This window comes from Oncorhynchus tshawytscha, linkage group LG16 (genome assembly GCF_018296145.1).
Source record: "Oncorhynchus tshawytscha isolate Ot180627B linkage group LG16, Otsh_v2.0, whole genome shotgun sequence".
NCBI classification, from domain to species: domain Eukaryota; kingdom Metazoa; phylum Chordata; class Actinopteri; order Salmoniformes; family Salmonidae; genus Oncorhynchus; species Oncorhynchus tshawytscha.
The window spans coordinates 68,570,624-68,595,688 of record NC_056444.1 but is presented as its reverse complement, the minus strand read 5'-3'; the positions used below and the strand labels follow the sequence as shown (position 1 = coordinate 68,595,688).

General features: G+C 42.4%; 1 protein-coding gene across 1 annotated transcript; it reads left to right on the top strand.

The window, feature by feature from the left end:
* Nucleotides 1–24,880, top strand: LOC112216205 (opsin-5-like). The gene is made up of 6 exons (XM_024376031.2): nucleotides 1–489; nucleotides 20,331–20,418; nucleotides 20,710–20,872; nucleotides 21,624–21,751; nucleotides 22,046–22,380; nucleotides 22,610–24,880. Exons 2-6 carry the CDS (start codon nucleotides 20,331–20,333, stop codon nucleotides 23,093–23,095), a joined length of 1,200 nt encoding a protein of 399 aa, XP_024231799.1. The 5' UTR covers nucleotides 1–489; the 3' UTR covers nucleotides 23,096–24,880.
* The last annotated feature ends 185 nt before the right edge of the window (nucleotides 24,881–25,065 follow it).

Below are 25,065 nucleotides of genomic sequence, written 5' to 3'. Positions count from 1 at the left end.
GGGAAGGGAGAGCGAGCGAGTGAGAGTTGTTTGGAGAAGGGGGAAAAAGAGAAAGGGGTAAGGGGACGGTGGTACTTTGTTTCATTCGTGACACTCAGAGCCTCCCAGTCAGTGTTATTCTGATTTCTCTCTCTCTGGTTCTCTGGTTGGATTGGCATCACCCTGGGCTTTTCTTCCTGGCTACACTACGAGGACCCACTGCATCTCCAAGGAAATGTGTTCAGGCAGATGCACTGTCTGTCTATGTATGTATGTGTGAATGAGTGAGTGTGTGCCTGTCTCGGTTAATGCATTCCTGGCTGGATGTTTGCGTTGTGTTTATGTGTCAGAAGAGGAAGAGGCAACAGGGCTACCGTTGGGGTTCTGCAGTGTGAGTGACCTAGCTAGGGTCCAGTGTCTCCCGTGTAGCCGGGTAGGAGCTCTGTCCTGCTCTTCTCTCCGCCTGGCCTCCATGAGTTTATCTGAGGACACACATCTCCTCCCTGGAAGGTAGGTTCCATAGAAAGGCACAGTGTGGGGCTGCATAGTGTGGGGCTTTAGGCAGGGTGTGGGGCTGGTTGCATGGCGGATCCTGTCGGTCTACTGTCAGTTCAGTGTTGGGGATTAGAGGATTACAATGCTGGTTCAGGGGATCACTGTTGCTGATGGAGCTCGCTCTCTCCCTGTCTCTCTCTCTCTCTGTCTGTCTGTCTGTCTGTCTGTCTGTTTGTTTGTCTGTCTACCTTCTTGTGCTCTCTCAAAGATGTTATAGTTTAAGCAATAAAGCCCGAGGGGGTGTGGTATATGGTCAATATACCACAGCTCAGGGCTGTTCTTAGGCACGATGCGAGGCGGAGTGTCTAGATACAGCCCTTAGCCGTGGTATATTGGCCATATACCATAAACCCTGTGGTGCCTTATTGCTGTTAAAAACAGGTTACCAACATAATTAGAACAGTAAACATGTAGTTTTGCATCATACCCGTCTCATATACCACGGCTTTCAGCCAATCAGCCTCCAGGGCTCGAATGACCCAGTTTATAATGGTTAGTTTGGTACTGCTATAATTAAGTGTTTGTGACATATCACCTGATGTAATATTGTTGTCAGGGGAACGGCTGAAAAAGCAGGATTCAAAAGTGTGTCAGCAGTGCTGTATGTGTCCATATATGAGTTAATATAACTGGATGTTATCCAATAAGGTTGAAGCACTATCTGGAGTAGATTTAGATGTTCTGTGTTGTGGGTCTCTACTGATTAGATCAAGGCAACAATGGACTGTGTCTAGCTGGACTTTTGTAGATTGCATATTTCATAAATGAAAAACGTAATGGCGTAATGGTTTTAGATTTCATGGACAGTTGCATGCTCCTATCTTACATAATGTCTGCTCACAAACATGAATAAAACCATTACACGCTTTTTGACTGTGAATGGGGATAACTAACTGTGAATGCTGCCTAACACCTGCAGTCTCCCTGACTACAAAACAAAACATTACCTCTCCTCTCGGTAGAAAGAAAATCCACTCCTCACCTCTTCGGGACCTCAATATGGGTGATATTGCCAAAGATAAGTGGGGCACTGATTCAGTGAACCCCCAACATCTGACCTCTCCACTGTCCACTGGCAAAGGATTCAAGCAGAATAATAACCTGAAATTGCACGTGAAGATCCACATGGGAGAAACCATATCATTTCAATCTTTGTGACAACTTTTCCAGCACTAGCACCCAGTCATGACTGAGAGGCTTGCGAGACTCAGTGGTATGAGAGGAGGCTGTTTTTGAGATGAGGAGGAGGAGAGCATTTGTTAGATGAGAGGAGGAAGAGAAGGCCATTTTTTATGGCTGATAAGATAAGGTAGGCCCTACTACATCTTAAAGCCCATTCAAATCATGTGTTTATAATAATCTAACGTAAAAGAGACATCACACCACATGCATACTAGGCAACCAGAGGGTTGACCCACGCTCCGGGTCATATTTAGATTCACGACTATGACTAACGCGACTACATACAATAACTGCATATATATTTTTCATATGCTGACAGACACCAATTTCCAGCTGAGTATAGGCTACATGCAGTCGCAGCATTTGCTGGCCTATAGCCAACACTCTAGTCAACAATAACCCCATCAATCATATTCAAAACCAACCATCTTAATAACTGGCTTTGACCTCCAAAATTCAATGATCCATTCTAATGCAAGTGAAAACAAAATGAAAGGCATCCAGACGGACCGTATCATATGATTACCGTCTGAGCTGTAGCTCTTTTATAACTATAGCCAAGATGGAGACACCGTTTGAAGGTCTTGGCAAGGTTTTTTTATGGATGCTCTGCAAGCATAATCGTGTCACCGCTCACATGCTCATTCATGCGGCGAATGCCTCACAACCAAAATTGCACTGTACACGGCCACCACCATGCTTCAACAGGCACTGATTCCCCAGTTATCTCTGCTGAGTCAAAACAATCACACTGTTTGAGCGACATTTCTCATTAAAGTGGAGTCTTACGTCAGACTGAATCAATTTACCTGAAGGGGAAAAGGGAACGTTTGACAGACATCCAGCCAACAGTAAGATGAGAGCATCAGACAGACATAATCAGACCCCAGTGTCTGGAGTCTGAACCTTCATCTCCGGAAATCAAACTCAAGTGTTTTAGAGACAACAGTCACAGAGCAAAAGAGAAAGTCTGAGAGTCACTGAGAAATGCAGGCAGATGTGACCATTCAATCACAGGGTTCAGTGTCTGCAATTATCAGCATTACTGGATGTGTTCAAACAGGTAGAGACTAGAGACACATATAGGGAGATACAGGAAGGCATAGATACATTATGAAAAACCACACAGTAGTGTGTCAATTGTAAATCATTGATTTTCAATATGTGTGCAGGCCAATCTAAGTTTGGTTTGGATGTCTAAACTGGCTCTGTGGCAACGTCTAAAATGATAACCCATTTCCTATATAGTGCACTACTTTTAACTAGGGCCCAGTAGTGCACTAAATAGGAAGTAGGGTGCCAATTGGGATGCAACTGTGTCAGTCACTATCCAGGGCAGCCAGTTAACTACAGCTGACCATTAGCTGTTGCACAGTTCAGCTGGCCCACACAACATCAGATCAGCCACAGTTGACCAGCGCTGCAATTCAGCTGGTCTACCAGTGGTCATTCAGCTTTCTAATGTGGTGACAAGCATGCATGCATGGATGCACACGCACACATACACACAATCACACTTGTGCTGTACTCATGTAACAAAGGTTGGTTATGATTCCACTTCCCACTGCAGAAATATATATGTGATGTTTATGAATTCCTATTGGTTGACTGAAATTACATATCAATAAGGTGTTTTGCCATTGGTCATGCTTGCAGATAGGGGGAGATCGCAAATGTTAATTCTTCCCAGTCTGATATTGACATGTACGAGATCACTATGTACATTTCCTGATATACAGTATATAGACATGTGCCTTCAGAAGTCTCCAGCGCCAGAGAAGATGGCTGACGTTTTACGTGCTCCAAACCGATTGTGATTTTATGATCTTTTTTTTTGCGTTGTTTCTTTTTTTTAAACCTATTTTGTACGTAATGTTGCTGCTACCATCTCCTATAACCAAAAATAACTTCTGTACATCAGAACAGCGATTATTCACCACGAACTGGCAGAAGTTTTTTTTCCTTTAACGAGTCCGAAGAGCCCGACGTGAACGACATACTGCTTTTCCCGGGAACAGGCCCAAATCTCTGTCATTTGAGTGAAGAGACGCCGGAGAAAAGAGGAAGGAGGTCGTCGGGTTGCCTTCTGAGAATTCGTAGGTGATCGAATAAACCCCCCCTGCCTTCCTTAATACTAGCTAACGTGCAATCATTGGAAAATAAAATCGACAACCTACGAGGAAGATTAAACTACCAACGGGACATTAAAAACTGTAATATCTTATGCTTCACGGAGTCGTGGCTGAACGACGACATTATCAACATACAGCTGGCTGGTTATACGCTGTATCGGCAGGAGAGAACAGCGGCGTCTGGTAAGACAAGGGGTGGCTGACAATGCATATATGTAAATAACAGCTGGTGCACGATATCTAAGGAAGTCTCGAGGATTTGCTCGCCTGAGGTAGAGTATCTCATGATAAGCTGTAGACCACACTATCTACCTAGAGAGTTTTCATTTGTATTTTTCGTAGCTGTCTACATACCACCACAGTCCAATGCTGGCACTAAGACCGCACTCAATGAGCGGCGGAACTCATCCAGAGGCGGAACTCCTAACAGCCAGGGACTTTAATGCAGGGAAACTTAAATGTTTTACCAAATTTTTATCAGCATGACCACCTTTACTCCACACACAGAGACGTGTTCAAAGCTCTCCATCGCCCTCCATTTGGCAAATCTGACCATAATTCAAGCCTTCTGATTCCTTCTTACAAGCAAAAATTAAAGCAGGAAGCACCAGTGACTCGGTCAATAAAAACGTGGTCAGATGAAGCAGATGCTAAGCTACAGGACAGTTTTGCTAGCACAGACTGGATATGTTCTGGGATTGTTCCTATGGCATTGAGGAGTACACCACATCAGTCATTGGCTTCATCAATAAGTGAATCGATGACGTCGTCCCCACAGTGACTGTCGCTTTCAAGGAGCGGGACTCTGACCCGGAAGCTTATAAGAAATTCCGCTATGCCCTCCGACGAACCATCAAAAGGCAAAGTGTCAATACAGGACTAAGATCGAATCATACAACACCGGCTCCGACGCTCGTCAGATGTGGCAGAGCTTGCAAACTGTTACAGACTACAAAGGGAAGAACAGCCGAGAGCCGCCCAGTGACACGAGCTTACCAGACGAGCTAAACTACTTCTATGCTCGCTTCGAGGCAAATAACACTGAAACAGGCATGAGAGCACCAGCTGTTCCGGACGACTGTGTGATCACACTCTCCGCAGCCGATGTGAGTGATGCCTTTAAACAGGTCAACATTCACAAGGCCACAGGGCCAGACGGATTACTAGGATGTGTACCGCGAGCATGCGCTGACCATCTGGCAAGTGTCTTCACTGACATTTTCAACCTCTCCCTGTCCGAGTCTGTAATATCAACATGTTTTAAGCAGACCACCATAGTCCCTGTGCCCAAGAACACTAAGGTAACCTGCCTAAATGACTACCAACCCGTAGCACTCACATCTGTAGCCATGAAGTGCTTTGAAAGGCTGGTCATGGCTCACATCAACACCATTATCCCAGAAACCTTAAACCCACTCCAATTTGCATACCGCTCTAACCTGATCCACAGATGATGCAATCTCTATTGCACTCCACACTACCCTTTCCCACCTGGACAAAAGGAAAACCTGTGTGAGAATGCTATTCATTGACTACAGCTCAGCATTCAACACCATAGTGCCCTCAAAGCTCATCAATAAGCTAAGGACCCTGGGACTAAACACCTCCCTCTGCAACTGGATCCGGGACTTCCTGATGGGCCGCCCCCAGGTGGTAAGGGTAGGCAACAACATATCCGCCACGGTGATCCTCAACACAGGCGCCCCTCAGGGGTGCGTGCTCTGTTCCCTCCTGTACTTCCTGTTCACTCATGACTGCATGGCCAGGCACGACTCCAACACCATCATTAAGTTTGCCGATGACACAACAGTGGTAGGCCTGATCACAGACAACGACGAGACAGCCTATAGGGAGGAGGTCAGAGACCTGGCTGTGTGGTGCCAGGACGTCAACCTCTCCCTCAACATGATCAAGACAAAAGGAGATGATTGTGGACTACAGGAAACGGAGGAAAAGGAGGACCAAGCACGCCCCCATTCTCATCGACGGGGCTGCAGTGGAGCAGGTTGAGAGCTTCAAGTTCCTTGGTGTCCACATTACCAACATACTAACATGGTCCAATCACACCAAGACAGTTGTGAAGAGGGCACGACAAAGCCTATTACCCCTCAGGAGACTGAAAAGATTATGGCATGGGTCCTCAGATCCTCAAAAGGTTCTACAGCTACTCCATCGAGAGCCTCCTGACTGGTTGCATCACTCCCTGGTATGTCAACTGCTTGGCCTCTGACCGCAAGGCACTACAGAGGGTGGTGCGTACAGCCCACTACATCACTGGGCCCAAGCTTCCTGCCATACAGGACCTCTATAGAAGGCGGTGTCAGAGGAATGCCCTAAAAAGACCCCAGCCACCCTAGTCATAGACTGTCCTCTCTGCTACTGCACGGCAAGCGGTACCGGAGCGCAAAGTCTAGGTCCAAGAGGCTTCTAAACAGCTTCTACCCCCAAGTCATAAGACTCCTGAACATCTAATCAAATGGCTACCCACACTGTTTGCATTGCCCCCTCTCTTTTACACCGCTGCTACTCTCTGTTATTATCTATGCATAGCCATAACTCTACCTACATGTATATATTACCTCAATTACCTCGACTGGCCAGTGTCCCCGCACATTGGCTCTGTACCTGTACCCCTGTATATAGTCTAGCTATTGTAATTTTACTGCTTCTCTTTAACAAAATGTTACTTTTATTTCTTGCTCTTATTCATATTTTTTCAACTGCATTGTTGGTTAGGGGCTTGTAAGTAAGCATTTCACTGTACAGTCTACACCTGTTGTATTCGGCGCATGTGCCTAATAAAATTTGATTTGATTTGAGAAAGTATTCAGACCCCTTGACTTATTCCACATTTTGTTGTGTTACAGCCTGAATTCTAAATGGATTAAATTTTTTTTTTTAATCACCCATCTACACACAATACCCCATAATGACAAAGTGTTTTTCAAAATCTTTGCACATTTATTGGTAATTAAATATAGAAAGTAGCAATAACCAACAACCAACTTGACAGAGCTTGAATCATTTTTTAAAGAATAATGTGCAAATATTGTACAATTCAAGTGTGCAAGCTCTTAGAGACTTACCCAGAAAGACTCATAGCAGTAATCGCTGCCAAAGGTGATTCTAACATCTATTGATATTTCTGTATTGCTGCTATGAGTTTTGAAAGGGATGGTCTGTAATGAAGCTTTCCAATTTACTGTATATTCAACATGTTAAAAAAGGATCGAGAGGTTATGGTTGTTTGCCTTAAATTTAAAAAAACAAGAGATGAAATATTAATGTCAGATGGCTCCTGGGATGAGACGTGAGTGAGAGGGTCTTTTTGAAGTAGTATCATGATGGAGTTCTTATTGGTGTCTTTGTTAGAGTAACAAAGCCTGGCTGTCTCTGTCTTTGAAAGAACACCCTCAGTCTCCGTTGTATGTAATATTTGAATGTTAAGTAGGCCACTGATGTGAACTCAATGATCTTGGTGCTTGTTGTGGTTTAAATAAAGAAAACCTGCTTGTGATGGTTAATAGTTATGGCACACATGGTTTAATTTACCCCTGGCTCAAGCACCCAAGTGAGTCACTAGATAAACACTAAACTGACTTGAGATGAATTAAAGATATAGGTAGGTGTGACTTAACATGTTTCTTTAAATTCACATTTTCCACCCACAAATTCATGAAGGTGAAATATGACTGATACATTAAACATACACAGTTCCATGCGTTGTCATGACACGATCAGCAAATTCAGACAACCAACCCATTTACTACATGTACCTGAACATATCTCATAGGGTTGTTATGCAATCCTGTGGAACATAATGTCAGTCTATTGGAAATTGATATTCAGGTCAAGGGGAAATGTACGGAGTAATGAGTTGTGTAGTGTTCCTCCTACCAGACTCAATTTCTGAGAATCACAATGTTATTATAGCCTTCCTTATACGGCACCGATGTTGTAATACATTAGAAGCATTTCCTAGAGTTGTGGTGACGTAATTATGTCTTGCTGTGTAAGATATTAAAATACTGATTGGAGCATGGCAACACGTTCAAGGACGCTCCCTATATGATTGAAAGGTGACCTAAAGGTTTATTTTTAACACAGTTCCCTATTGACTTTGCTGTCTGTCAGACTGGGCACGTAGCACTTCATATTAGGGTGTATGTTATAAAGGGGTTATAAATAGCTTATAAACGGGTCAGTTCTTTATAGATAGTTAATAATCTGATAGGCAATAAACTTATCCTATCCTTTATTCAAGTTCAGTTACTATATATGCCCTAGAAATGTAAGCACACTTGGTAACCTACATAACCTCAAACCCATAAGGAGGGATGCTTGGTAACCTACATAACCTCAAGCCCATAAGGAGCGATGCTTGGTAACCTACATAACCTCAAGCCCATAAGGAGGGATGCTTGGTAACCTACATAACCTCAAACCCATAAGGAGGGATGCTTGGTAACTTACATAACCTCAAGCCCATAAGGAGCGATGCTTGGTTAACTTACATAACCTCAAACCCATAAGGAGGGATGCTTGGTAACCTACATAACCTCAAACCCATAAGGAGGGATGCTTGGTAACCTACATAACCTCAAACCCATAAGGAGGGATGTTTGGTAACCTACATAACCTCAAACCCATAAGTAGCGATGCTTGGTACCTACATAACATCAAACCCAGAAGGAGGTATGCTGGAGGTAGACAGCAGAGGGAGCACGCCCCCATCCACATTGATGGGGCCACAGTGAAGAAGGTGAAAAGCTTCAAGTTCCTCAACGTACACATCACTGACAATCTGAAATGGTCCACCCACACAGACAGTGTGGTGAAGAAGACGCAATAGTGCCTCTTCAACCTCAGAAGTCTGAAGAAATGTGGCTTGGCCCCTAAGACCCTCACAAACTTTTATAGATGCATCATTGAGAGCATCCTGTCAGGCTGTATCACCGCCTGGTACAGCAACTGCATCACCCGTAACCGCAGGGCTCTCCAGAGGGTGATGCAGTGAGCCCAACACATCAGCGGGGAGACACTGCCTGCCCCCCCAGGACACGTATAGCACCCGATGTCACAGGAAGGCCAAAAAGATCATCAAGGACATCAACCACCCGAGTTTGACCTGTTCACCCTGCTATCATCCAGAAGGCAAGGTCTGTACAGATGCATCAAAGCTAGGACCAAGAGACAAAAAAACAGCTTCTATCTCAAGGCCATAAGACTGTTAAATAGCCATCACTAGCTGGCATCCACCCAGTACACTGCCCTGAACTTAGTCACTGTCACTAGCCGGCTAGCACCCGGTTACTCAACCTCAGAGGCTGCTGCCCTACGTACATAGACACAAAATCACTGGTCACTTTAATAATGGAACACTGGTCACCTTAATAATGTTTACATACTGTTTTACTCATTTCATATGTACAGTTGAAATCGGAAGTTTACATACACTTAGGTTGGAGTCATTAAAACTTGTTTTTCTACTATCCACAAATTTCTTGTTAACAAACTGTAGTTTTGGCAAGTTGGTTAGGACATCTACTTTGTGCATGACACAAGTCATTTTTCCAACAACTGTTTACAGATTATTTCACTTATAATTCACTGTATCACAATTCCAGTGGGTCAGAAGTTTACATACACTAAGTTGACTGTGCCTTTAAACAGCTTGGAAAATTCCAGAAAATGATGTCATGGCTTTAGAAGCTGATAGGCTAATGATGACATCATTTGAGTCAATTGGAGGTCTATCTGTTGATGTACAGTGCCTTGCAAAAGTATTCGGCCCCCTTGAACTTTGCGACCTTTTGCCACATTTCAGGCTTCAAACATAAAGATATAAAACTGTATTTTTTTGTGAAGAATCAACAACAAGTGGGACACAATCATGAAGTGGAACGACATTTATTGGATATTTCAAACTTTTTTAACAAATCAAAAACTGAAAAATTGGGCGTGCAAAATTATTCAGCCCCTTTACTTTCAGTGCAGCAAACTCTCTCCAGAAGTTCAGTGAGGATCTCTGAATGATCCAATGTTGACCTAAATGACTAATGATGATAAATACAATCCACCTGTGTGTAATCAAGTCTCCGTATAAATGCACCTGCACTGTGATAGTCTCAGAGGTCCGTTAAAAGTGCAGAGAGCATCATGAAGAACAAGGAACACACCAGGCAGGTCCGAGATACTGTTGTGAAGAAGTTTAAAGCCGGATTTGGATACAAAAAGATTTCCCAAGCTTTAAACATCCCAAGGAGCACTGTGCAAGCGATAATATTGAAATGGAAGGAGTATCAGACCACTGCAAATCTACCAAGACCTGGCCGTCCCTCTAAACTTTCAGCTCATACAAGGAGAAGACTGATCAGAGATGCAGCCAAGAGGCCCATGATCACTCTGGATGAACTGCAGAGATCTACAGCTGAGGTGGGAGACTCTGTCCATAGGACAACAATCAGTCGTATATTGCACAAATCTGGCCTTTATGGAAGAGTGGCAAGAAGAAAGCCATTTCTTAAAGATGTCCATAAAAAGTGTCATTTAAAGTTTGCCACAAGCCACCTGGGAGACACACCAAACATGTGGAAGAAGGTGCTCTGGTCAGATGAAACCAAAATTGAACTTTTTGGCAACAATGCAAAACGTTATGTTTGGCGTAAAAGCAACACAGCTCATCACCCTGAACACACCATCCCCACTGTCAAACATGGTGGTGGCAGCATCATGGTTTGGGCCTGCTTTTCTTCAGCAGGGACAGGGAAGATGGTTAAAATTGATGGGAAGATGGATGGAGCCAAATACAGGACCATTCTGGAAGAAAACCTGATGGAGTCTGCAAAAGACCTGAGACTGGGACGGAGATTTGTCTTCCAACAAGACAATGATCCAAAACATAAAGCAAAATCTACAATGGAATGGTTCAAAAATAAACATATCCAGGTGTTAGAATGGCCAAGTCAAAGTCCAGACCTGAATCCAATCGAGAATCTGTGGAAAGAACTGAAAACTGCTGTTCACAAATGCTCTCCATCCAACCTCACTGAGCTCGAGCTGTTTTGCAAGGAGGAATGGGAAAAAATGTCAGTCTCTCGATGTGCAAAACTGATAGAGACATACCCCAAGCGACTTACAGCTGTAATCGCAGCAAAAGGTGGCGCTACAAAGTATTAACTTAAGGGGGCTGAATAATTTTGCAAGCCCAATTTTTCAGTTTTTGATTTGTTAAAAAAGTTTGAAATATCCAATAAATGTCGTTCCACTTCATGATTGTGTCCCACTTGTTGTTGATTCTTCACAAAAAAATACAGTTTTAGATCTTTATGTTTGAAGCCTGAAATGTGGCAAAAGGTCGCAAAGTTCAAGGGGGCCGAATACTTTCGCAAGGCACTGTATTTGAAGGCCTACCTTCAAACAAGTGCCTCTTTGCGTGACATCATGCGAAAATCAAAAGAAATCAGCCAAGACCTCAGAAAAATAATTGTAGACCTCCACAAGTCTGATTCATCCTTGGGAGCAATTTCCAAACACCTGAAGGTACCACGTTTATCTGTACAAACAATAGTATGCAAGTATAAACACCATGAGACCACGCAGCTGTCATACTGCTCAGGATGGAGATGCATTTTGTCTCCTAGAGATGAAGTGCAAATATGTCCCAGAACAACATCAAAAGGACCTTGTAAAGATGCTGGAGGAAACAGGTACAAAAGTATCTATATCCACAGTAAAACTAGTCCTATATCGACATAACCTGAAAGGCCGCTCAGCAAGGAAGAAGCCACTGCTTCAAAACCGCCAAAAAAAGCCAGACTACGGTTTGCAACTGCACATGGGGACAAAGATTGTACTTTATGGAGAAATGTTCTCTGGTCTGATGAAACAAAAATAGAACTGTTTGGCCATAACGACCATCGTTATGTTTGGAGGAGAAAGGGGGACGCTTGCAAGCCGAAGAACACCATCCCAACCGTGAATCACTGGGGTGGCAGCATCATGTTGTGGGGGTGCTTTGCTGAAAGAGGGACTGGTGCATTTCACAAAATAGATGGCATCATGAGGTAGGAAAATTATGTGGATATAATGAGGCAACATCTCAAGACATCAGTCAGGAAGTTATAGCTTGGTCGCCAATGGGTCTTCCAAGTGGACAATGACCCCAAGAATACTTCCAAAGTTGTGGCAAAATGGCTTAACGACAACAAAGTCAAGGTATTGGAGTGGCCATTACAAAGCCCTGACCTCAATCCTATAGAAAATTTGTTGGCAGAACTGAAAAAGCGTGTGCATGCAAGGAGGCCTACAAACCTGACTCAGTTACACCAGCTCTGTCAGGAGGAATGGGCCAAAATTCATCCAATTTATTGTAGGAAGCTTGTGGAAGGCTACCGAAACGTTTGACCCAAGTTAAACCATTTAAAGGCAATGCTACCAAATACTAATTGAGAGTATGTAAACTTCTGACCCACTGGGAATGTGATGAAAGAAATAAAAGCTGAAATAAATCATTCCCTCTACTATTATTCTGACATTTCACATTCTTAAAATAAAGTGGTGATCCTAACTGACTTAAGACAGGGAATTCTTACTTAGATTAAATGTCAGGAATTGGGAAAATCTGAGTATAATGTATTTGGCAAAGTTGTATGTAAACTTCCGACTTCAACTGTATGTACTGTATTCTAGTCAATGCCATCCTATTCAACTATTGAGGTATATATACCATTCCATCCTACGTATTCTTCAGACATACTAAATATTCTATCCACATACGGTCCATAATACCTATATTGTATATACAGTGGGGAGAACAAGTATTTGATACACTGCCGATTTTGCAGGTTTTCCTACTTACAAAGCATGTAGAGGTCTGTAATTATTATCATAGGTACACTTCAACTGTGAGAGACGGACCTACCAACCAGTAAGAATTCCGTCTCTCACAGACCTGTTAAGTTTTTCTTTAAGAAGACCTCCTGTTCTCCACTCATTACCTGTATTAACTGCAGCTGTTTGAACTCGTTACCTGTATAAAAGACACCTGTCCACACACGCAATCAAACATACTCCAACATCTCCACAATGGCCATGACCAGAGAGCTGTGTAAGGACATCAGGGATAAAATTGTAGACCTGCACAAGGCTGGGATGGGCTACAGGACAATAGGCAAGCAGCCTGGTGAGAAGGCAACAACTGTTGCCGCAATTATTAGAAAATGAAAGAAGTTCAAGATGACGGTCTATCACCCTCGGTCTGGGGCTCCATGCAAGATCTCACTTCGTGTGGCATCAATGATCATGAGGAAGGTGAGGGATCAGCCCAGAACTACACAGCAGGACCTGGTAGAAGGTCATCTGGTCTGATGAGACAAAAATAGAGCTCTTTGGTCTAAACTCCACTCGCCGTGTTTGGAGGAAGAAGGGTGAGTTCAACCCCAAGAACACCATCCCAACCGTGAAGCATAGAGGTGGAAACATCATTCATTGGGGATGCTTTTCTGCAAAGGGGACAGGACGACTGCACCATATTGAGGGGAGGATGGATGGGGCCATGTATCGCAAGATCTTGGCCAACAACCTCCTTCCCTCAGGAAGAGCATTGAAGATGGGTCGTGGCTGGGTCTTCCAGCATGACAACGACCCGAAACACACAGCCAGGGCAACTAAGGAGTGGCTCCGTAAGAAGCATCTCAAGGTCCTGGAGTGGCCTAGCCAGTCTCCAGACCTGAACCCAATAGAAAATCTTTGGAGGGAGCTGAAATTCCGTATTGCCCAGCGACAGCCCCGAAACCTGAAGGATCTGGAGAAGGTCTGTATGGAGGAGTGGGCCAAAATCCCTGCTGCAGTGTATGCAAACCTGGTCAAGAACTACAGGAAACGTATGATCTCTGTAATTGCAAACAAAGGTTTCTGTAGCAAATATTAAGCTATGCTTTTCTGATGTATCAAATACTTATGTCATGCAATAAAATGCTAATTAATTACTTAAAAATCATACAATGTGATTTTCTGGATTTTTTAAAAGTGTACCTATGAAGTGTACCTCAAGTGTACCCTTTTGAAGTGTACCTATGATCAGACCTCTACATGCTTTGTAAGTAGGAAAACCTGCAAAATCGGCAGTGTATCAAATACTTGTTCTCCCCACTGTACATCCCATCACATACACAGTACCAGCCAAAAGTTTGGACACACCTACTCATTCAGGGTTTTTCTTTATTTTTAACTATTTTCTACATTGTAGAATAATAGTGAAGACATCAAAACTATGAAATAACACATGGAATCCTGTAGTAACCAAAAAAGTGTTAAACAAATCAAAATATATTTTAAACTTTAGATTCTTCAAAGTAGCCACCCTTTGCCTTGATGACAGCTTTGCACACTCTTTGCACACACTTCATTCTCTCAATCAGTTTCATCTGGAATGCTTTTCCAACAGTTTGAAGGAGTTCCCACATATGTTGAGAACTTGTTGGCTGCTTTTCCTTCACTCTGCGGTCCAACTCATCCCAAACCATGTTACGTAGATGGGGAAAAAAGCTGTCCTTGAAACAGTCTTGAAATGTTCGTCAAAAGAGAGATCAGGGTCCAGAGTAACGCCGAGGTCCCTTCACAGTTTTATTTGAGACGACTGTACAACCATCAAGATTAATTGTCAGATTCAACAGAAGATCTCTTTGTTTCTTGGGACCTAGAACAAGCATCTCTGTTTTGTCCGAGTTTAAAAGTAGAAAGTTTGCAGCCATCCACTTCCTTATGTCTGAAACACAAGCTTCTAGCGAGGGTCTGTCATCCGCATCGCATAGCAGATGACACAGCTGTGTGTCATCCGCATAGCAGTGAAAGTTAACATTATGTTTTTGAATGACATCCCCAAGAGGTGAAATATATATTAAACACAATAGTGGTCCTAAAACGGAACCTTGAGGAACACCGAAATTTACAGTTGATTTGTCAGAGGACAAACCATTCACAGAGACAAACTGATATCTTTCCGACAGATAAGATCTAAACCAGGCCAGAACTTGTCCGTGTAGACCAATTTGGGTTTCCAATCTCTCCAAAAGAATGTGGTGATCGATGGTATGAAAAGCAGCACTAAGGTCTAGGAGCACGAGGACAGATGCAGAGCCTCGGTCTGATGTCATTAAAAGGTAATTTACCACCTTGACAAGTGCAGTCTCAGTGCTATGATGGGGTCTAAAACCAGACGGAAGCATTTCGTATACATTGTTTGTCTTCAGGAAGGCAGTGAGTTGCTGCGCAACAGCCTTTTCTAAAATTTTTGAGAGGAATGGAAGATTCGATATAGGCCGATAGTTTTTTATATTTTCTGGGTCAATGTTTGGCTTTTTCAAGAGAGGCTTTATTACTGCCACTTTTAGTGAGTTTGGTACACATCCGGTGGTAGAGAGCCGTTTATTATGTTCAACACAGGAGGGCCAAGCACAGGAAGCAGCTCTTTCAGTAGTTTAGTTGGAATAGGGTCCAGTATGCAGCTTGAAGGTTTAGAGGCCATGATTATTTTCATCATTGTGTCAAGAGATATAGTACTAAAACACTTGAGTGTCTCTCTTGATCCTAGGTCCTGGCAGAGTTGTGCAGAATCAGGACAACTGAGCTTTGAAGGAATACGCAGATTTAATAAAGAGGAGTCCGTAATTTGCTTTCTAATAATCATGATCTTTTCCTCAAAGAAGTTCATGAATTTATTACTGCTGAAGTGAAAGCCATCCTCACTTGGGGAATGCTGCTTTTTAGTTAGCTTTGCGACAGTATCAAAAATAAATTTTGGATTGTTCTTATTTTCCTCAATTAAGTTGGAAAAATAGGATGATCGAGCAGCAGTAAGGGCTCTTCGATACTGCACGGTACCGTCTTTCCAAGCTAGTCGGAAGACTTCCAGTTTGGTGTGGCGCCATTTCCGTTCCAATTTTCTGGAAGCTTGCTTCAGAACTCAGGTATTTTCTGTATACCAGGGAGCTAGTTTCTTATGAGAAATGTTTTTAGTTTTTAGGGGTGCAACTGCATCTAGGGTATTGTACAAGGTTAAATTGAGTTCCTCAGTTAGGTGGTTAACTGATTTTTGTCCTCTGACATCCTTGGGTAGGCAGAGGGAGTCTGGAAGGGAATCAAGGAATCTTTGTGTTGTCTGTGAATTTATAGCACGACTTTTGATGCTCCTTGGTTGGGGTCTGAGCAGATTATTTGTTGCAATTGCAAACGTAATAAAATGGTGGTCCGATAGTCCAGGATTATGAGGAAAAACATTAAGACCCACAACATTTATTCCATGGGACAAAACTAGGTCCAGAGTATGACTGTGACAGTGAGTAGGTCCAGAGACATGTTGGACAAAACCCACTGAGTCGATGATGGCTCCGAAAGCCTTTTGAGTGGGTCTGTGGAATTTTCTATGTGAATATTAAAGTCACCAAAAATTTGAATATTATCTGCTATGACTACAAGGTCCGATAGGAATTCAGGGAACTCAGTGAGGAATGCTTTATATGGCCCAGGAAACCTGTAAACAGTAGCTATAAAAAAAAGTGATTGAGTAGGCTGCATAGATTTCATGACTAGAGGCTCAAAAGACGAAAACGTCTGTTTTTTTTTGTAAATTGAAATTTGCTATCGTAAATGTTAGCAATATCTCTGCCTTTGCGGGATGCATGGGGGATATGGTCACTAGTGTAACCAGGAGGTGAGGCCTCATTTAACACAGTAAATTCATCAAGCTTAAGCCATGTTTCAGTCAGGCAAATCACATCAAAATTATGATCAGTGATTAGTTCATTGACTATAACTGCCTTTGAAGTGAGGGATCTAACATTAAGTAACCCTATTTTGAGATGTGAGGTATCACGATCTCTTTCAATAATGTCAGCCAAACCCTCCCATAACTCGGACGACGCTGGGGCAATTGTGCACTGCCCCATGGGTCTCCTGGTCGCGGCTGGCTGCGACAGAGCCTGGACTCGAACCAGGATCTCCAGTGGAACAGGTTTAGAACACTGAACCACTCGGGAGGCCTTGATCTTCATGTCTTCAAGTAATGATGGACTCTTGTTTTCTCTTTGAGCTGTTCTTGTCATAATATGGACTTGGTCTTTTACCAAATAGGGCTATCTTCTGTATACCACCCCTACCTTGTCACAATACAACTGATTGGCTCAAATGCATTAAGAAGGAAAGAAATTCCACAAATTAACTTTTAACAACTTGTTAATTGAAATGCATTCCAGGTGACTACCTCATGAAGCTGGTTGAGGGAATGCCAAGAGTGTGCAAAGCTGTCATGAATGACAAGAGTGTGCAAAGCTGATAAGGGTGGCTACTTTGAAGAATCTCAAATATAACATACATTTTAATTTGTTTAACACTGTTTTGGTTACTACATGATTCCATATGTGTTATATCATAGTTTTGATGTCTTCACTATTATTCTACAATGTAGAAATAGCTTATTTCCTGCAATTTTACACATTTTGGCATGTGGTGCAGAGAAAATGTTGCAGTTTTAAAGGTAATTCCAATGTGTATTCATGTGATATTTGAGTGACTCGAACATTACTACAAAATCGATGGGCTAAAAAACCTAACTAAAAAACGTTAGCTGAAATAGACTAGTTGATCTGGACATTTCTGAAAAGTTAATAGCTCTCTAAGGTATACAATTACTGTCATGACACGAGGAAAACTGATGGTGCGCTACTCAATTTAGAAATTGCATCTTGTGCATTCTACTATTACAACTATCAAGAGTAAGTTGAAAGCCAGACTCAGTTCCTTAAAAAAACGGCGCCCTCCCTGCCGACTCGTCGGGCCCGCACAGTTTGGGAACCACTGGTCTAGAGAGATTGTAGCCTCTGGAGGACTGGGAGGCCCACTCAGAACACAGTGGTGCTCCAGGAGCTTTGTGGTCTGAATGGAACATGTTTGTCTCTGTATGGAACATGTGTCTCTGATTACTCTGATATACAGTATGATAATACTGTAGCTAATCAGGCTGTATTAGCAGAGACACACGTTCCAGGCTGTATTTCCCTCTATTACAATGGCATAGTACAGTCGTGGCCAAAAGTTTTGAGAATGACACAAATATTCGCTGCTTCAGTGTCTTTAGATATTTTTGTCAGATGTTACTATGGAAAATTAAAAGCATTTCATAAGTGTCAAAGGCTTTTATTGACAATTACATGAAGTTGATGCAAAGAGTCAATATTTGCAGTGCTGACCCTTCTTTTTCAAGACCTTTGCAATCCACCCTGGCATGCTGTTAATTAACTTCTGGGCCACATCCTGACTGTTGGCAGCCCATTCTTGCATAATCAATGCTTGGAGTTTGTCAGAATTTGTGGGTTTTTGTTTGTCCACCCGCCTCTTGAGGATTGACCACAAGTTCTCAATGGGATTAAGGTCTGGGGAGTTTCTTGGCCATGGACCCAAAATATCGATGTTTTGTTCCCCGAGCCATTTAGTTATCACTTTTGCCTTATGGCAAGGTGCTCCATCATGCTGGAAAAGGCATTGTTCGTCACCAAACTGTTCCTAGATGGTTGGGAGAAGATGCTCTCGGAGGATGTGTTGGTACCATTCTTTATTCATGGCTGTGTTCTTAGGCAAAATGTGAGCCCACTCCCTTGGCTGAGAAGCAACCCCACACATGAATGGTCTCAGGACGCTTTACTGTTGTCGTGGAACAGGACTGATAGTAGCGCTCACCTTGTCTTCTCCTGACAAGCTTTTTTCCGGATGCCCCAAACTATCGGAAAGGGGATTCATCAGAGAAAATGACTTTACCCCAGTCCTCAGCAGTCCAATCCCTGTACATTTTGCAGTATATCAGTCTGTCCCTCATGTTTTTCCTGGAGAAAAGTGGCTTCTTTGCTGCCCTTCTTGACACCAAGCCATCCTCCAAAAGTCTTCGCCTCACTGTGCGTGCAGATGCACTCACACCTGCCTGCTGCCATCCCTGTGCAAGCTCTGTACTGGTGGTGCCCCGATCCCGCAGCTTTAGGAGATGGTCCTGGCGCTTCCTGGACTTTCTTGGGGGCCCTGAAGCCTTCTTCACAACAATTGAACTGCTCTCCTTGAAGTTCTTGATGATCCGATAAATGGTTGATTTAGATACAATCTTACTGGCAGCAATATCCTTACCTGTGAAGCCCTTTTTGTGCAAAGCAATGATGACGGCACTCATTTCCTTGCAGGTAATGTGGTTGAGAGAGGAAGAACAATGATTCCAAGCACCACCCTCCTTTTGAAGCTTCCAGTCTGTTTTTCGAACTCAATCAGCATGATAGAGTGATCTCCAGCCTTGGCCTCATCAACACTCACACCTGTGTTAACTAGAGAATCACTGACATGATGTCAGCTGGTCCTTTTGTGGCAAGGCTGAAATGCATTGGAAATATTTTGGGGGGATTCAGTTCATTTGCATGGCAAAGAGGAACTTTGCAATTAATTTGAACACTCTTCATAACATTCTGGAGTATATGCAAATTGCCATCATACAAACTGAGGCAGCAGACTTTGTGAAAATTAATATTTGTGTCATTCTCACAACTTTTGGCCAAGACTGTACAGTCCCCTTAACACATCTACCCCAACATACTCCACATGGAAATCAACAGCTACTGGCTGAAGCGCACACATTCGTACTCTTAACAAAAGGCTTGGTTCAGTGCTCAACCCAGTTGTTGTTTCAATTCATTTCAAGGCCCAGTGCAGTCGAAATTGTTTTTTCCCCTGTGTTTATATCACATTATACAACAGCTGATGAAACTAACACTGTACAATTGTGAACAATTTTGATCGGTGTTATTTCCTGATAGTTGCGGGTTGAAAATACAATCTACAAAGGACCATCAAATCAGCAGGTTTGCATGGGCAGGAGTTTTGGCTTTCCTTGTTGACATCACCATGCGGTACATTTTTTATAGACCAATAACAAAGAGCATTCCAAACCTCCAATAACAGCTAGTTTTCCCCTCCCCACTAAAACCACTCCCAAACAGTCCTAGCAAAATTCTTGCTTCAGAAATAGTGTTTAGCTAAAAAGCTACTTTTACCCATTTTAACAGAAATCTTTCACAGTAAGGTAATTAATTGCTACCCAGAAATGATTTGATATTGATATTAAAAAGGCTGCATTGGGCCTTTAAACCTTTCCAATTCTGATATTTATCCAAAGCAGATAAATGTAGACCAGATGGAACAACAAAAATAGTGTTGCGAATCCTTTGTTGTTGCTCACCTTCATGATCTTTTTGTCCACTCTCTGATGATTTCCCTCATCACACATTCACTGATTATTAAATTAGTTGATTCAAAGAGAACTTGTGGCTGTAATTAATGCTAGCAAACATTACATAATGACATAATTGTCAATTAACTGTGCTACTGTTCTCTGACTAACAGTTACACTCCCTTCTGTCCACCCTCCTCCACTCCTTCTCTCTCTTTCTCCAGATGGGAAATGCTTCAGACACAGCCCTGTTTGTCTCCACAATCTCAAAGGAGCTTGACTTCCTCATGGGCACACTCTACAGCATATTCTGTGAGTTCATATTCACTGACAAGAGGTCATATTTATTCACTGTTTATCCATTCACAACAAATTCTCACATTTTAGTCAATTCAATTCCAACTAGCTAGTCATCCAGTCACAGCCACATGCAGCTCAAATTAAGATAAAAGGCATATACAATCAATCCATTCAGAGTATTGGATATGCTTTTATGCCTGGATGTATACCCTCCGATTTTCACATTCATAATTCTTCACCTATGTCTTCAGTTGTCCTTCTCTCTTTTTCATGTTATCATATTTCATTCTCTTTCTCTTCTAGGTGTTCTGTCTCTCCTGGGGAATGGCATCTTGATGCTTGTTGCGTATCGTAAGCGCTTGTCCTTGAAGCCGGCCGAGTTCTTCATCATTAACCTGTCCATCAGCGACCTTGGGATGACCCTGTCTTTATTCCCTCTGGCCATTCCCTCTGCATTCGCTCACAAGTTCGTCATATTCTTTCTCTCTTCTGGCTCATGGAACAAAAAAACACTTGTTTCTCTCTCTGTGTTATTCTGAGTTATGATAATGAAGGAATATAACATTTTATAATGCCTAACTCTCATCTCTCTCTGTGTTATTCTGAGTTATGATAATGAAGGAATATAACATTTTATAATGCCTAACTCTCATCTCTCTCTGTGTTATTCTGAGTTATGATAATGAAGGAATATAACATTTTATAATGCCTAACTCTCATCTCTCTCTCTGTTATTCTGAGTTATGATAATGAAGGAATATAACATTTTATACTACCTAACTCTCATCTCTCTCTCACTGTTATTCTGAGTTATGATAATGAAGGAATATAACATTTTATACTACCTAACTCTCATCTCTCTCACACTGTTATTCTGAGTTATGATAATGAAGGAATATAACATTTTATACTGCCTAACTCTCATCTCTCTCACACTGTTATTCTGAGTTATGATAATGAAGGAATATAACATTTTATACTGCCTAACTCTCATCTCTCTCCACTGTTATTCTGAGTTATGATAATGAAGGAATATAACATTTTATACTACCTAACTCTCATCTCTCTCACACTGTTATTCTGAGTTATGATAATGAAGGAATATAACATTTTATACTACCTAACTCTCATCTCTCTCACACTGTTATTCTGAGTTATGATAATGAAGGAATATAACATTTTATACTGCCTAACTCTCATCTCTCTCCACTGTGTAGGTGGTTGTTTGATGAGATCACCTGTCAGTTCTATGCTATGTGTGGAGTTCTGTTTGGTCTGTGCAGCCTGACCAACCTCACAGCTCTCTCCTCCATCTGTTGCCTCAAAGTCAGCTTCCCTAACTATGGTGAGTTAGATGTCAATGGGATATGATCAAACCTTTCTTTTTTACCGTACGTTAATCTCTGAGATGGTGAAATAGTCTGTTAAAACGGATGCTAACTAATTTGCCCTTTAGAGATGAATAAAGCACAATCTTATCTGTTTGATTTGATTTGATTTATCTTATGTCAAAATGCACATTTCTCCGCCTTCCTTTTCCCCCTTATCTATTTGATTTGATTTGATTTGATTTATCTTATGTCAAAATGCACATTTCTCCGCCTTCCTTTTCCCCCTTTGTCCCATTTTCCATCCCCAGGTAACAAGTTCTCCTCGTCCCATGCCTGCGTCCTGGTGGTGGCTGTGTGGTGTTACGCCTCTGTGTTCGCCATCAGTCCCCTGACACAGTGGGGACACTACGGGCCGGAGCCTTATGGCACTGCCTGTTGCATTGACTGGCACGCGCCCAACCACCAGCTGTCAGCCCTGTCCTACATCGTCTGCCTGTTCCTTTTCTGCTACGCTCTGCCCTGCACCATCATTTTCCTCTCCTACACCTTCATCCTGCTGACGGTGCGCGGCTCTCGCCGGGCCGTTCAGCAGCATGTGTCATCCCAAACCAAAACCACCAATGCACACAGCCTCATTGTCAAGGTCAGAGGGTATCCCTGTGTCATCAGTCCAGTTCACAACAACAACATCAACAGTTCAGGGATTATGCAATTCTATGTGTGGATAGACGAGTATAGTTTTCAGGTTCTGTGGCAAAGTTATAATGCATTATACCGGCAGACTTTAAGTAAAGTAATATTGAACATTCATTCAATGTTTATGCCTATTTATATATGCAGAAATGTTTTTAATTATGTGTGTTTCTGAACAGTTGTCGGTAGCAGTATGCATCGGCTTCCTTGGTGCATGGAGCCCTTACGCCATAGTGGCCATGTGGGCGGCATTTGGTGATGCCACCATCGTGCCTCCTGCTGCATTCGCCTTGGCGGCCACCTTTGCCAAGTCGTCCACCATCTATAACCCTATGGTCTACCTGCTGTGCAAACCCAACTTCCGCAAGTGTCTTTGCCGAGACACGTCCACATTCCGCAATAGGATCTGCAGGGGCAGCCCCCGGCCTGAACAGAAAGACCCCTTTGGATCCATATCACAACCATCCCAGAGAAACAACAAGGAAATGAGCATCTCATACGGACAGCCAGAGAGCCCCGTGGCGTGTCTGCACTGTGCTGAGAATGGAGCTCCTTGCCAAACAGGAACCACGTCCCAGAGGAGTGCCTGCATACTGACCGGCTCCACCTACGGCGAGGTGACTGTCAGTCAACTCTCTGCCAATCTGCAGGCTGATTTCCTCTAGTATTGCATCAGAACTGCATCCTACCCTAATCGTTCAGACAGGGATGGCGAGATTGCCAGGAGGAAAGAGATGGCCAGGAAGGGAGAGACTGACAGTAAAATGGCAAAAAGTATTGGTTGAATCATATGTTGCAATCTGGCACACAAGCCAACATGACAGTATCTGTGTCAGTGAGAGATGATGGGCCCATCTTAACTCATCATTATTTTCTGACATCTGTATGTACCTCAGCAGCTGTTGCACTCATTCTTACCACAGCAAACAAGATAATATTGCTAGAGTCCAATGTCTTACAAGTTGGTCAACCCAAACAACCAAGAATATTAAATTGTACAAGATGACAAAACACAAAAGTGTTAACTGAACTATTTAAATATATTTATAAAAGACAACATTTATTATTATTATTAAGTGCAGTGGATTTATCCAGGAAAATCATGTGGCAAGGAGACAGAACTAATGAAAATAGGTGCCCAATGATCCCACACATGATGCAATGTTCACATCTGTGTAGTGGGGGCGAGATGAACATATTAAAGCTAATCATCATCAACTCATCTGGTTATACTGTAACAGTGAAGAGAGAGACCTTGGCTGAATATTTCCTGACATATTTCCAATACATTGCTGATAGAATTGGGCTGTAAAGTAGCCCTGGTTTCCCTTCAGACCATTGTGTTGCTGTGCTGTAGACCTTGATGTGTATTTGTAATAAGAGAGCATATCTATAGTATCATTATGACCTTATTGTAACTGTGAAACAAATGTTTGAGGAAGTTGCTGTAATTATCAAATTTTATTACAAAACGTTGAAACAACCAGTCTGGTGCTTGGTTATAATTGTTTGAAATTTAATGTTTCATGTTTCAAAATTGTAAATCAAAACTGGCATACCTTTTGTTCTAATGGGTCAGTAGGTTCAGACACTCTGGATGCCATGGGTCAGGTAAAAGAACCTCATGATTTGCAGTATATCAGAAGTCTGTAATGACATTGGGTAAACCATCGTCTCTGCTTTTAAGGTCATATTAGTCTGTGTGTCATTCAGAACTACAAACCTGTTTCAACAACAGTGGACAATGGACAGTTGGACACAACAAACTGTGACTGAATATTTCATGTTCCTGTTAGCATGGTTCCAGGTAGATGACCTTTGGTGACCTTAATTGCCTTTGGCATTATCTGTTGAGCAGATCCAAAGAGCGGAACCAACAGAATCTCTGAGAACTTCTGTTTCAGATAATTCCAATATTATAAAGGCAGTTGTGATGCAACTCAAGTAATTCTGGCACAACATCAAGGATAGGTGGAAAAGTATTGCTATGGAACCTCAATTCACAACTTTCAAAATATGTTCCTTTTGATAGAATTTCCAACATATGCCTGCTAAATGCAGATAATATATATATTTTTGGGGGAAGGGGAAAGTCTGTGAATCCTAAAATTAAATAAACATAAAACAAATTATTCTGGCAGGTGGTTTGATTGTGTGTTGGCATACCGTGTTTTGTGTGGAGTATTTTATGAGCAGAGTCAATCTAGCTAATCAGTCAGAAATCTCCATTCTCTCAAAAAGGGGTTGCGGTGATGGTTTGCAGGACATGACATCTCGGCTGTAGTCACCTCATTTTTCCACTTGTTTGATCTGAGATGAATCAGAGTGAACAGGAATTTGCATTTTGTACGAAAAGTGGTAATTCTATATGAGTGCCCCGCATAGTTGTGTTTCTTAAGGCCTACAACAACAACCCCACTGACTTTATCAAAGCTGACAGACTAAATAATAATGAGTGGTTCACAGTGAAAGCAGTTACATAACAAACAGATGTAACTCTAACATGCAGTGAAGCTCAACATCTGATTAGGTCATTTTTTGTCATGCGTACATACTGGACAAGCTTCCCCACTGTTACAATTCTTACATTAGTACAGTAAAAAGTATTAAACGTAGTGGAAATTAAAAACATGCA